Source organism: Panthera leo, chromosome F2 (assembly GCF_018350215.1).
Source record: "Panthera leo isolate Ple1 chromosome F2, P.leo_Ple1_pat1.1, whole genome shotgun sequence".
NCBI classification, from domain to species: Eukaryota; Metazoa; Chordata; class Mammalia; order Carnivora; family Felidae; genus Panthera; species Panthera leo.
The window spans coordinates 34,191,684-34,206,864 of NC_056695.1; the positions used below are offsets into that span (position 1 = coordinate 34,191,684).

Here is a 15,181-nt window from a genome sequence, read left to right on the forward strand (position 1 = left end):
AGAACAAATTGAGGATTGCTGGTGGGGTGTTGGGTCGGGGGGATGGGCTAAATGGGCGATGGGCATTAAGGACGGCATTTGTTGGGATGAGCACTGGGTGTTATATGTAAGTGATGAATCACTAAATTCTGTTCCTGAAATCATTATTATATTATATGTTAACTAACTTGGATTTAAATTTTTTAAAAACTAATAAAAAAGCTCCTACTTTGGAGGCACACCTAGTGAAAGAGGGATATTACAGCCAGAGTCCAACATTAGAGCAGAGATGAAACTAAGACAGTAGATCTGAAAGGGTATGAAGAGACGCATACTTTCATATAGCCCTTGGTAGATACAGTTGTCTCATGCATAGCCCTGTGAAATAGTTTGACCATGTGATAGTTTCCTTTTACATATAAGGGGACTAAAGCTCTTATTGTTACTGATTTGCCTTTAGTTCATGGTACAGAACTGTGAGAAAATATAGATCTTTTTTGTTGTTATTTTTGCTTTATCTTGATTTTTATTCTTTTACATCCATTCATCATCTCTCTTAACCATGAATAATACCACAATAATGGGCATGTATACCATTATTGAAAATAATGATTATTGATAATCATGCCCCTTTACAAGTTAAAATGTTTCAACTATGAAGATGTAACAATCATTCTTTATAAAAACTCTCATCACACTAGGAATAGAAGGCCACTTTCTCAGTTTGTTAAAAGAGGATCAACGAATAAGATAAACCCTGACATCATTGTGAATGGTGGTATCTTAAATATTTCATATTGAGATTAGGAACAGGGGCAAAACTCTCATCCTTTATATTACCCACTGTACCAGATATTCCCCACTGGCCCAGCCAGTGCAGTAAGGCAAAAGTAGAAACAAAAAGCATAAAGACTGGAAAGAAGTAAAATGGCCTTTATCCATGGATAATAACATATGATAGTCAACTTAGAAACTCCTAAAGAACCTACCAAAGAAAAAAAAACACTAGAAATAACAGCAAATTTAACAAGACTGTAGGATAGAAGGCCAGTAATTAAAAAATCAAGTATATATTTTCTATGTACCGGCAACAAATGCTTAGAAATTGAAATTTTAAAGTTTTATTTACTAACGCATCAAAAAAATAAATGTAACCAAAGGCATGGAAGACCTCATTGCTCAGAAAAATTAAAGATGACTTGGGGCGCCTGCATGGTTTCAGTCAGTTAAGTGTCCAACTCCTGATTTCAGCTCAGGTCATGATCTCATGGTTCGTGAGATCAAGCCCTGTATGGGGGTCTGTGCTGATAGTGCAGAGTCTGCTTGGGAGTCTCTCTCCCTCCCTCTCTTTCAACATAAATAAACCTTTAAAAAATTATTTTTCTTTAAAAAAATTTTTTTAAGTTTGTTTTGAGAAAGACAGCACGAGTGGGGGAAGGGCAGCTAGAGAGGGAGAGAGAGAATCCCAAGCAGGCTCTGTGCTGCCAGCACTGAGCCCGATGTGGGGCTTGAACCCACAGAGCTGTGATATCATGACCTGAGCTGAAACCAAGAATCTGATCCTTAACCGACTGAGCCAGCCAGGCGCCCCAACCTTTAAAAAATTTTTAATGTTTATTTTTGAGAGAGAAAGAGACAGTGTGCGACTGGGAAGAGGGGCATAGAGAGAGGGAGACACAGAATCCATAGCAGGCTCCAGGCTCTGAGCTGTCAGTCCAGAGCCTGATGTGGGGTTCAAACTCAAACTGCAAGATTACGACCTGAGCCAAAGCCAGATGCTTAACCAACTGAGCCACCCAGGTGCCCCAATAAACATTTTTTTTTAAAGAAAAAGATGACTTAAATAGATGGGAAGATACATCATATTATGTATTGGAAGACTCTATTATAAATGTCAGTTCTCTCTAAATTGATCTGTATATTCAACACAATCCCAATCAATATCTGGAATAATTTTTTGTAGAAATTGACAAGCTGATTTTAAAAATACAAAGAAATGCAAAGGCTCTAGATAAGCTAAAACAGTTTTGAAAAAGAACAGACTTGGAGGATGTTCACTGCCTGATTTCAAAAATTATTATTAAGCCATAGTCATTATAGCAGTTTGGTGCTTTTGAAAGGATACACAAATAGATCAGTGGAACACTAGAGAGTTCAGAAATAGATCCACACATATATTGTGAATTGATTTTTAACAGAAGTCTACTATTTTTCAGTGAGGAAAGAAAAAGTCTTTTTTTTTTTTTTTAAACTTTTTTTAATGTTTATTTCTGAGACAGAGACAGAGCATGAGTGGGGGAGGGGCAGAGAAAGAGGGAGACACAGAATCAGAAGCAGCCTCCAGGCTCCGAGCTATCAGCACAGAGCCCGACGCAGGGCTCAAACTCACAAACCGTGAGATCATGACCTGAGCCGAAGTCAGTCGCTCAACCGACTGAGCCACCCAGGTGCCCCCAAGAAAAAGTCTTTTAAAATGATGCTGGATCAACTAGATGTCCATATAGAAGAAAATTAACATTGACTCTACTTTAGTCTATGAAAAAAGATGAAATCATAAATGTAAATATGAAAGCTATAAAGAAAACATAGAGTAATCTTAGTATGGGCAGAAGTTTCTTAAGAATACAAAACAATAAACCACACATACACAAAAAGGATAAAGACTTCATCAAAAGTAAAACTTCTGCTCTTCAAAAGATACTGTTAAGCAAATGAAAAGGCAGTCTACACACTGGGAGTGTGTGTATGTATGTGTATGTGTGTACACACACACACACACACGTATTTTAACTCTTAAAACTCCGTAAAAAACAATTTTCTAGAATGGGCAAAGACCCACTTCACAAAAGAAGCTATGATGGCAAGTAAACACATGAACTATAACTCATTGTTGGGGAAATGCAAATTAAAACTAAATGAAATTAAAACTGCAAATTGAAACTGTAAATGAAAACACTTTGGGATAGTGTTGGTAGTTTCTTACAATGTTAAACATATATATCAGCTGCTTATGCTCTGGCAGTTCCACTGTTAGGTATTTATTCAAGTGCAATAAAATACATATTTATACAAAGATTTTTACATAAATGTTCATCACAACTTTATTCATCAAAGCCAAAATTTTGAAGTAACCTAAATGACCATTAAGAAATGAAAGAATAAGTAAATTGTTGTATAATGAACGCGAATCTCATAGACATGGTGTTGACGGGTGGAGGCAGGGGGTGGAGACAACAGAAGAGTGTTAATTGTGTAGTGTGTGTGTGTGTGTGTGTGTGTGTGTATGTGTGTGTGTGTGCGCGCGCGCATGCACATGTGTGATATTCTCAAAAACTTAACCTGTGATGAAATCATTGATTACGTAGAGCCAAAGACAAAGGTGGTGTTTTTCTCTGCAAAAAGAGGCATAATGGGAATATTGTACATCTTGATTGTGGTGGCAGTTACATAGGTGTATATATCTGTCAAATCTCATCTAACTATACTTAAAATACATGCATTTTATTGCGTATACATTATAGCTCAAAGTTAACTTAGGAGAAATGAAGTATTGGACTACTTCATTATGCCAAAAATAGCTTTCATCCCCTATGTAATTCAGTGGGCTTATTTGAAAATTTCACATACAATATTTTATTCCCAAAGCCTGGAAAAATTAATAACAGGAAGTAGTATATTTTTAACTTTAAATGGAAGATAGCATAGATTAAGAAGAAAAAAAAAAAAAGAAACAGAAATTTACATTTGAAACTTAACAGTTTGGACACCTAATTTGGGATACATTTTTAGTAAGAGATTCTTCTAGCATAGCTAATGTTTTTCTTGAAGAATAAAAACTCTAAGTGTTTTCAGTGTGAGTTCAATAAACATGGAAAAGATAAAGTACCAAAGAATCCTTGTTCTAAATTGCTACAAATTTCCTTGGATTTGCTGTGATCATTAGTTGTCATGCATGCAGCTGTTCACATAATTAGGCCATGTGCACAAGTGTTTGTTAGCAGATTTGAGTCCTATAGTTATTCGCTTCACTAAATCTGTACTGTGACCTGCTACTGTGTTCATTTCCCAGGTTATGTTGTGTGGCATGCAGGAGGTTGACTTGGCGGATTGGCAGAGAAATACTGTGTATCGTCATTATACAAGAAACAGCAAGCAGATCATTTGGTTTTGGCAGGTATTTGCTTTTATCTTTTTGAAACAAAGTGTTCAAAGAAAATGTTTTACCATGAAACAATAGTTTAAAAAAAGTTTATTTTTAAAATTGAACCTGCCATTTGAATTCCAAATCAGAAGTGAAGAGTTTCTGTTGTTTTTTTTGTCTTCCTAAATGGGAGAATGAATGACAGGATCTTCTTTAAGTAATAGTTTAATGGTAATACTTGTAGGTGTAGCATTTTTCCCCCAGTAGTATCATAGCATTCTAAAAATTCTACTTAGTTCTGGAAGTAAATGAGGAAGTATGGGTTTGTTTTTTGTTGTTTTTTTTTTTAATGAGAAAGTCAGTGCAGATACATAATTCCTGTGAAGGTGATAATATGCTAGGGAATGAGAATGATCTGGAGGATAATGTCCAAGAATGACTTCCTTTTCTCTTTCCCTCCCTTGGGTCCCTTTCTTTGTTTTGTTGGTGTTTTAGCTTAAACTACAGTAGGGTGGTCTCATCCAAGTGCTGCAATACTAATATTGAAGCACAGTTTATTTTATTAGATTTTGCATTTTGTGTGTTTGAGAATTTAAAATCTTTAGGCCAGGGATTTTCTTCACATAAATCTAATTGAGACTCATTTGAGCAGTTTAGCGACGGAACTTCTTGTATACCTATGCTTAACTTTCACTTTCAAGTGAAAACTAAGCCTGGGACTTAGATTTACTAGAAGTGGAATCTTTTTGTAAGGATATGTGTCATTTATTTATTAATTAATACTTTAAAGAAGTGTAGACACTTGTAGAAATTTATATTACGTACTTCAGCATATGCAAAATGGCACATACTATTTATTGCACCATTATTGGTATACTAACAAGAGACCTGAAACACCTAAATGTCTGTTGGGAGGGAACTAAGTAAATAAATTATGATATATCTGCTCTGTAATTCTGTACCTTGTAATCATTCTTTTACTTTTTTTTTTTTTAATTTGCTTATTTTTGAGAGAGAGAGGGAGAGAGAGCAAGCACAGGGGAGGGTTAGGGAAAGAGGGAGACACAGAATCCGTAGCAGGCTCCAGGCTCTAAGCTGTCAGCACAGATCCCGATGTGGGGCTTGAACCCACAGACTGAGATCATGACCTGAGCCGAAGTCGGATGCCCAACTGACTGAGCCACCCAGGCACCCTAGCATTCTTTCACTTCTTTTAATGCAAATTAATAAAAATATTGGAAAATATGTTTCAGTAGTTTTGAAGGGGAAAGGAACCTGTGTATAATGTGCTATTTGGTTAAAAGGAAAATTTACATTCTGTATATTCAAAGTGTATGTTGGTACAGCTGACCCTTGAACAATAAAGGGTTTGAGTTGTGCTAGTCTGCTTCTGTGCAAATTTTTTATAGCACAGTACTGTAAATGTTTCTGTAGCTTCTTTTATTGCAAAAATATATATATACAAAAATATGTGTTAATTGGTTATCAGTAAGGCTTCTGGTCAACAATAAGCTATTAAGTTTTGAGGAATCAAAATTTGAATGTGGATTTTCCCAAAATTTCAACTACATGGGGTATCCGCACCTCTAACTGCTGCATTGTTCAGTGGTCAACTGTATATGAATATAGCGTCTTTGAAAAAAGGTAGAGAAAACTGGCAGCAAGGTGTGAAAGCTGTTCTTGATGCTGTACCTTTTACTACCTTTCAGTTCTGTACTGGGTGCTGTGTATATCTATTACCATTTATAAAAACTAAACAAGGGCCACCTGGCTCGCTCAGTCATAGAGCATGTGATTCTTGATCCTCAGGGTCAGGAGTTCAAGCCCCACGCTGGGCACAGAGCTTAGAAGAAATAAATAAATGAATAAAAAATCAAAAGGGAATAAACCCATTTTCAAGCCTAAAATATCTGAATTGCATCACATACAGAATGTATGCAGGTGTCTGCAGTCTTCCTTTTTAGGGTCTTTACTAGCTTCCTTACTAGTCAGGGACTAGTAAGAACATGAAGTTCCCTGACTTTCCCTTTGGACATTTGTATCTGTATACCTGAGAAGCTTCAGCTTGAGGTCCTATAAATCCAAATGAGTAGTTGTGTTTTGCGAATTGAGTTTGTTTTAGGGAAAGGGTTGGTTTATGCCAGACCTGGTAATGAGCTGTTTCTTGTGTCTTGATGAAATGTGTACCTCAACACAGTTTTATGCAGAAGTGTTTTTGGTCATTATTAGCACTTTTTGTCTCATCCTTAGGTAATGTATATTCTTGTTTACTTTTTATAAATTGTATTTTTAGGATACATTTCTACTCTTAGACTGCTCCAAAAGTTGACTTGCCTTCTATTACAAGACACATCAATTCAAATCAGTATTCCACCACATTACACATTTATGTCTGTCTTTGAAAAGATAGTAAATGAACTAAATATTTTTAACAAAATGCATCCTTGTAGTTTTCAACTTTGAAGAATCCAAAGAGTTGTGTAAATCGTATCTAGTGGGAGAAAACAGATCAAACTATTGAGAATGGCAACTGTTATAAGGGCTAAACACACAAAAAGCATATAGCACAGAGGTAGGCAGGAGCCCTAACTGGGTGCTAGCTGTGATATTGTAGCCAAACAAACAACATCTGTCCTGGTTACCTTTTAGTGGTTTGACGTTTATAAGCCTCCCGTTTCCTGTCTGTGTGATGGATGTAATAATACTGATGGACAACCAGTTTTGTAATTGTGACGATTAACTGAAGATCGCTGGTATATTTAACATGTGCCTAACCTTAATAATTCTTGAAGAAATTTAAGAACAATTTAAGTGTCTACTATTTTAATTACTGAAGATAATTTAGTATTTTATATTAAAGTAAATTTGATTTTGTTACACAGTTTGTGAAAGAGACAGACAATGAAGTAAGGATGCGACTATTACAGTTTGTCACTGGAACCTGCCGTTTGCCTCTAGGAGGATTTGCCGAGCTTATGGGTAAATGCAGTTTTTCTGCAGTTTCTCTGTAGATAACTTTGTGATGATAATGGCCTTTAGACATACAGTAGACTTGAATCTAAGGATTATTCTTCTGTGCTTTCTGTAGGGTATCTGCCAGAAGACTACTTAATGGTTACTATCAAGTACATTTGTAAGCCAATGAAAGTCTGCTTACATATTCTGGTTGGCCATTGCTTTGCTCTTTAGGGTGATTGTGAAGGAGCAAAATTCTTTAGAGCTATGTCTCTTTCCACTAATTTAATTCCTGTTGCTGAATTTCTGCAGCAATAAGAAGCTTCTCTAGGCAGAAGCGATTTACATTGTATTCTGTGTCATTCATGATAATGTGACATGTTCAGTCATTTAACTAGTTGTCAAAACCAAAAAGTTTAAAGGACCAGATAAATTTTGTCTTGTTTTCTTGATTTAGGAAGTAATGGGCCTCAAAAATTTTGTATTGAAAAAGTTGGCAAAGACACCTGGTTACCAAGAAGCCACACGTGGTAAGTTCAAGAATCCTAAATTGAAAGGTGAAAGTCAGAGAATGTTTTGGTTTTTTTTAAATACATAAGACCCAGTATTAGTGCTTATTCATTAACGTAGCCAGAATTTCAATTTTTAGAACATACTGATTAATACGGCATTCTGTAACTAAACCCTTTGAAATGATTTCTGTTTGGTTAATATACTGAGAAATATATCTAGTGATTCACCAGTTAGAGTAACCACTATGTATAATATACAGTTGAAGTGCTTCCTGCCTTTTATGAAGTTTGCACTCCCCTGGGGGAGGGAGCACAAATGACAAACAAGTAAGCTATCTGAATTCTAGGAAAGTCCTTCAAAGGAAATAAAGAGGGTGCTGTAGATAAGAACCAGAGGGAACCTCTTCTAGGTTGTGTGGTCAGGGAGATTCTCAGCATAATGTTTGAGTTGGATAAATAGCATGCTGCGGGAAGAAACGGAAAAAGGACATTCTTTGTACAGGGACATTTCCAAAGACCTTGTAGTAAGAAATCATTTTTCAAGGAAATGAATGATGACTGGTGTCATTGGAACTTAGTGAATGAGGGGAGACAGGGATAAAAAGAATTTGGAAATTTAGGCAGGGCTAAATTATGTAGAACCTTGTAGGCTGTTACAAGTCACTTGGATTTCAATCTAAGGGTAGTGAGAAACCTTTGAAGAGTTTTAAATAGCAGCTAATGAGATTCAGGAAAAATCACTCTGGCAACAGAGGAGGAACTGGATTCAAGACCAAACGCAGGGAGATTAGTTAACAGAACTGTTTTAGTCATCCAGGGAAAAGAGGAGGATAACTTAGGAGGTACATGGTTCTTTTAGGAGGTGAGAACTATTTTCCTACTGAGCAGTTATTTGCCTTTTTATTGTTTTGATACTTGCATTTATGGTGCAGAAGCAATGGTAGATAAAACTAGTGCCTCAGCACAAATCAGGGCCGTGGCACCAAAATGCTGTCTCCATTGTTCAACATCACATACCTGCAGTTTAAAGCAGAAAGCAAAAAGCAAAAAAAAAAAAAATCTCTTTCAAGATTGTTCTTTATGAAGCAGTAAAATATACATATGTGTGTGTGCGTATATATATAGATATATACGCACACACACACATATATACTAAATCTTGATGCTTGAGTATGTATCTCTTTAATATTCTGTATGACAAAACGAGAAGCCTGCATAAAGCACTTCTTATTCACACCAGAGAATTGTGGTTGTCTTGAGGGGAGGCTCTTTGGCAGTTGAGTTGAAAGCTGAATCAGCTTGCTCTTTTTGATGGAACACTGTTTTTGAGAGAGTGACTGACAAACTGTTTATTCAGACGTGTATTTGGCAGACATTTTCTTGAAAAGTAATGAAGGAAGCTTATCACTTCAAGGGAAACAACTGACAGCATTTGTTGGCAGTGATAAAAGTTGAGGTTTCAGGCAAAAATTAGAATTTGGGAAAACTTGTTTATACCATCATGAGCTTGAAAGCCTTCCCAAGACTTTCTGATGAGATTGGTGGTATTATTAAAAATGAGATTTTTTTCTATCATGTAATTTAATGTGTCAACATTTAGAAATACTTTATAACTTGGTGAATCACTGTTTCCAAATAACCAATGCATGATGTTATAAAATCATGCATGGTTAAAAAGAGTCCTTCAGAGTACAAGATAAACCAATGGGTTTTACATAACAGAGTAGAAAAAGTTCTTTGGTATGATTTCAGAACCCATATTACATATAATATTGTCAAATTTATTTAGTACAATAGTCAAGAATAATAGACACAATGACCTGAAAAAACTAGAGTACATCTCTGTTTTCTAACCACATATCTGTGTGGGGGCAAATTTTCATATACTGTACTTAATATAATGCAACAAAATAAATGCACATATAAATATCAGAAACCAGTTGTCTTCTATTAGGCTAGATATCAAGATTTGCAAAAATATATAACAGGGTCACTTTTTTTACCATTTTTTTTTTGAAAATAGTCATTTTTATCAATAAACATAATTCACATAAACAGAGCTTGTGGGAATTTGCAATATTTTAAAGTGTGAAAAGGATCATAACCGAAAAAATTGACACCAGCCTAGATTAAATTGTTGATTTAAAGGAGAGATTGTTGAGGTAGAGGAGAGAGTTCAGAACCAAAGAAAGATGAAAAGAATTGAGATGCTGAGTAAAGGTTAAGGAATTAGCCTTTGATAAAACAGGAATACTTCCTTTGTTGTAATAGGAGAGGAAGAAATGTTGGATGTAAGCTGTAATTATCACTGTTGGTTTCTGTTTATTCAAAGTATGAAGTGAGGTCACTAAGAATGAAGAAAGTAAAAAAACTCTGAGGAGAATGAGAGTTGTCAGAGCAGACAAGTATCTACTAGAGAAATATGGCTGAGAATGATGTGCGATATTGGATTGCCTACTTGGATCTAAAGTGACACCAATCTGTCTAGTTGTAGGATTCTCCCCTCCAGGAATTTTCAGCTGTTAGGTCCAAGGAGTGAAAACTAGAAGGCTGAATTCATTCAGTTTGAGTTTTGATTAGTTAAGTTCAAAAGGAGGAAGAGACAGGGATTTGAAAGTATTTGCAAGGTAGTGGATATAAGGATGGTCTGTAGCTTAAGTACAAAATAAGGACAGGAAGAGTCTGTGGACAGCTAGGATGGTGACAAACTAATGGATTAATGGGTTAGCATTTTAATTGAAGGAAGCTGGAAAGACAGAATTGAGTTTTTGAGGGTGCCTGGGTGGCTCGGTTGGTTGAACATCTGACTCGATTTTGGCACAGGTCATGATCTCAATCATGGGATCAAGCCCTGTGTCAGGCTGTGCTGGGCATGGAGTCAGCTTGAGATTCTCTCCCTCTCCCTCTGCCCCCACCCCTTGTGCTTGTGCACTCAAAAAAAAAAAAAAAAAAGATTTTTTTAATTAGAAATTTCCTGCTGGTGATGACAAGGTTCAAGGTATGTTATCCTAAAGTCAGTAAATGAGAGGAACAGGTCACTGAAGAGGAGAACTTGGGAGGTCATGCATGGGTGTTGCGTATCATCAAGTGAATGAGAGGACAACCACGAACCCAGGTGCCAGAACTTTCAGTGAATGAAAGGAATATGACCAAGAGGTCAACAGAGGGTAGCCAAAAGTCAGAAAAAGGTTGCATAGCTAGATTGTATGTGCCTCACAGGAGGGAAGTTTTACTGCTTGGCTGCAGGGAAATGGTTATGTTTCAGACTAGCTGGGTTTTTAGTTAAGGCAAGTTATTAAGACCTTAGAAAAATGCAAATCATAAAACAGAAGTTCAGAGGAATGGAGATCTGAGGTGGAAGAAAGGGAAAAGGTGAGGATTTAATTCAGATCAGTGGAATACAGTTAACGGTATTAGGATGAGAATTTGTATGAACATAGATCCCGAGACACCAGAGTTTAGTAGTGACAAAGGTAAACACTGCTATGATCTATGGCGGAAGTCTTGATAATTCTCGGAATGAGTTCTGCTGTCCTCTCCAATGCTTTGCTTATTGAGGTGGCCACTTTCAGAGCAGAGGCTGTATACACTGGTATAGAAAACCAACAGTCCATTGCAAAAGTATGGGTAGGGTCTTCCATTTTTATAGGTTAAGTAGAAGTATCAAATTTGACTCAGCTGGAACTAAAACAAAAGCTAAACTAAAACAGTATTCTGATATCTATATAGTAAGTACCCTCTAAGATGAAGAGATTTTGGTGTGTCTCTGTCCTTTGGCTGGTATCTTAAAATAGAACCCTATTTCGGATGTTTTCAAGTAATGTACTTTCTTATGTAGGTAACTCAACATTTATTAAATGAAATGGATAAGTGTTAGTTAAAAGAGTAGGGATGACTGCCCCTCATGGGTGTTAGAACATAATGGAAGAAACTAGTCAGTCATAATACAGAGCAAAGAAAATGCTAAAAGCAAAATAAAAAGAGCTTATGGAGAGGAGAATTATTAAGTCTGTATAAGATGCTCAGGGAGAATTCTTGGAGGAAGTTTTAGCATTTGGACTGCTTCTTAGTGAATTAATATTTTCATATCGGGAAAAAGGTATTCCCGATCGTGAGAGAGCCATAAGAGCATGGTCGTGAAACAGAAAAGCATGTGATATTTTGGGAAAACATTAAATTAATTGATGGGGGCCTATACCAAACAGCTTCCTTCCCCCATACCTTCAATCCATAGTAATTAGAAAACTAAGTGGTTTTTTTTGTTTCTGTAATGGAAGGCTCCATGAATTTGTGTTGTCATTCTTGTGCAGGGGCCATGCTAACCTCTGTATAGTTCCAATTTTAGAATAGCACAACAAAGGTTTTTTAAACTGGCAAGTCTTTTTTATGAAAGGACCTCTGGCAGTGATGTAATAAGGCTAGATGGGTTGTGGAGAAGTCAGGAAAAAAATGGATGCAAGATCAGTAGACAGGAAATTTTGATGGTCCATATAAGAGATGTTGGGGAAGTAGAGACACACAAGAGTGCAGTTGCCAGCACAAACGATCTGGATGGAAGAGATACAGAGATTCAGTAAAGAGAAAGAATTTGGCAAAGGCTATATTTCAAAGATGTAAGAATTAGAAAGTGACTGGTTGTCTTAATATAGGACTGTATTGAAAAATTTTTTATTGACTTCAGCTATCAGTGTGACGGGGGCATGGGGGAGAGAAGGTACATGGTCTGCTTAATTGCTACCGTTAATAGATTTAACTTTTCATACAAAGAGAATAAAATGGTGTTCTCAGGCCATTTTAATTGGCTGCCTTGTTTCAGAAACTCAAAAGGCTCTTGATTATTAAGTTTCCTGACTCTTAAGCAGGAGTGGAGACAAGGGCAGAGGGAGAGCAGTAGGAGGGAACCTAGATAATCTATAGAAATCTTCCATGTGAGAAAATGAAAATACAGAATGGTTTTACCTACATTAGAGCTGTTTCACTAGATAGAGGGGAAACTAAAACCCTAGACCCTCCCTCCACCCAAATCTTAATCCAGCTAAACAGAGCAGCGAATTCTTTTAAGTATGGCAGGAATGGAAGCACTAAGGTATGTATTTGTTTACTGGCTTCCCTCCCCCGCCCCCAAATAGAAGTTCCACAAGGATAGGAACTTAGTTTTTTAACATTCTATCACCAGCTCCTGGACAAATATCTGATATATAATAGATTCTTAATAACTGGTAAGTGAATGAAATAAATGGACTTAAAAACCGAAGAGAAGTTAGAGGGACTTATGACAACTTGTAATGTCAGTTTTTTCTGGGAAATGTTAAAATATTTTTATGAGTAAAAAATCTGTATGTGTTAATATAATAGTAAATTGTTAGAATACCTCTGGCAAAATTTTTAGATCTCCTCTATCCATTTAGTTTATCAAATGTGCTTTAAACAATATTGTATTAGAAATCTCTTCAGAGTTTGTTTTATTAAAAACACATCTGTTTTTGTTTTTGTTCAGTTTTAATCGCTTGGATCTACCACCATATAAGAGTTATGAACAACTAAAGGAAAAACTTCTTTTTGCAATAGAAGAGACAGAGGGATTTGGACAAGAATGAATGTGGCTTCTCGTCTTGGAGGAGCTCTTGCATTTAAATACCCCAGCCAAGAAAAATTGCACAGATAGTGTATATAAGCTGTTCATTCTGTACAGTGAATTTTCTGAACCTCTCAAAGTATAAATGTTTTCCGTTCTTCCACAGAAATATGCAAAAACAGTTCATCCTTTTCTACTTTATTTATTGTTCCCTTGAAGTGACTGACTAGGAAAAAGATCATCCTTAAATTTTGAAGCAAGCAAAAGACTTTATTAAAAAATAAGTATATATCTATATAAGCATATATGATAATGGCTCTAGTTTTATAGAGCTCTGGGTATATTAAACATGACAGCCATTCATTCAAAAATAATCTGGATTTGCTTTACCTTGTTTCTATTATCCAGAGAAAAAACTACAAATTGCTTCATGATCTTCTCCCTTACTTAACACCTCCTGAGGGTGTTTAGTTGCATGGCTGTTCAGGAAGGTATTAAGGGCTTAGGCCAAATCTTACTTTGAGTATGTTAAAAAAAATGCTGCTGGCTTTTCTGAAGACAGGCATTTGAACCTGTCAATTTGTTTTAAATAAGTACAATAGTTGAAAATTTTCCCTCTTTGCTATATCACTAATACAAAGTAATGAATGAAACCCTAACTTAAATGTAAGGCACATACTAGATCCAAAGCCATTTAGTTTATTCTAGAGATTGGAAAGAATTCATTAAGCAGCAAAGAGGTTTGTTTACATGTTACTTTGGGATGCTAGGTATTTGTGGAGTTAAAACGAATCAGGTACTTACGTACTTTTGTTTTTAAATCTGTGATGTTCTTTAAATTTAACTCATAATAAATTGATGCAGTTTGATACTTAGGAACATATAATAAGGTAATGTGAACAATTTTGCTTTTGTGTTCAAAGTTTTGGTTTTATAAAACTGGATGGACTGAAGAGTTGTGTAAGCATTTGAACACTCAAATGAGTCTATTTTCTATTAGTGTTCGAATATCTTCATTCCTCTTAAATTCATGAAAATTTTATCTGAATTATATAAGCATATTAAAAAATCTTTTGGTTCCCCACCCCCCTTTTTACACAGATCATTATTTTTGTCCTAATAACTTTTTAATTTTTCATTATCAAGGGCATTTGCTGAACTACAAAGATGTATAACAAAATCTGATGTGAATGATATTAATGCTATTTTAGCAAACTGGGCTTCCTTACTAATACAAAAATTTTAATTTCCATTTGTATCATTTCAATATGCAGTGTAAATTTCATTAAGTTTTTTTATAACGACGGAACGGACATCTTACAATGTTATGTGTAACATATTTAACTGCTAAGTACATACGGAAAATACTATACAATTTAATTTCCCTAAACAGTTTTTGTTTTGCCAAAATTTTATTTTTCTACATATTAGATTGTGTTCTGCACTTCAGAGTTCATAGTAAAGATGAAATAAAGGCAGTGATCCACTATGTTGAATAGACTCCTTTCCCAAATCCTAGTCTGACACTGGCTGTTTTGAAGCATAAAGAATTAAAAACAAATGCTAATGTATATGGCATTATGTGACAGAGGGTGACCAATCTTCAAAAGGGCTAAATTACACCATAGAAAGCACCACTGCTGAATGAATTTTGCCATGACAGAGGTTCTCGAACATCATTCAGTGGAGGTATGTGAGAATACAATTAGCAGATTTGACTGAAGACAGGCTTTCAGGGTGCTGAACCTCTGTCCTTTCTTCAGGTAAGAAATTAGATGACGCTACACAGAACCCACAGACCAAACCAGCTTTCTGAAAAAAAGCTATTTGGGAGAACTTATTAGGGCCTTCTACCTTTCATACCCAATTGCAGAAATCCAGGCCTACAGGCAGGATTTATTATGTCTTGATTTATATACTCAGTGGCAGTGAGAGAAACCAAAGATGTAGCCATCTCTCACCTTTTCCCCTGTCTTCCCATCCTGGTCCTGTGCCACACTAGACAGGCTCACTATGCCT

The 15,181-nt window shown here is 35.9% G+C and overlaps 1 protein-coding gene and 1 non-coding gene across 10 annotated transcripts in view; one reads left to right on the plus strand and one right to left on the minus strand.

The window, feature by feature from the left end:
- WWP1 (WW domain containing E3 ubiquitin protein ligase 1) overlaps positions 1-14,745 on the plus strand; it is a 134,975-nt gene extending 120,230 nt beyond the window's left edge. For all 9 annotated transcript variants that reach the window (XM_042923123.1, XM_042923119.1, XM_042923124.1 and 6 more), the window contains 4 exons: positions 4,049-4,153; positions 7,003-7,099; positions 7,533-7,605; positions 13,085-14,745. In XM_042923123.1, the coding sequence (XP_042779057.1) occupies positions 4,049-4,153; positions 7,003-7,099; positions 7,533-7,605; positions 13,085-13,184 (375 nt within the window). In that variant the 3' untranslated portion in view covers positions 13,185-14,745. The remainder of the gene's footprint in view (positions 1-4,048; positions 4,154-7,002; positions 7,100-7,532; positions 7,606-13,084) is intronic.
- Positions 11,852-11,955, minus strand: LOC122211360. Its single transcript, XR_006198657.1, has one exon. It is a non-coding gene; the product is annotated as a U6 spliceosomal RNA (small nuclear RNA).
- Positions 14,746-15,181: the final 436 nt, after the last annotated feature.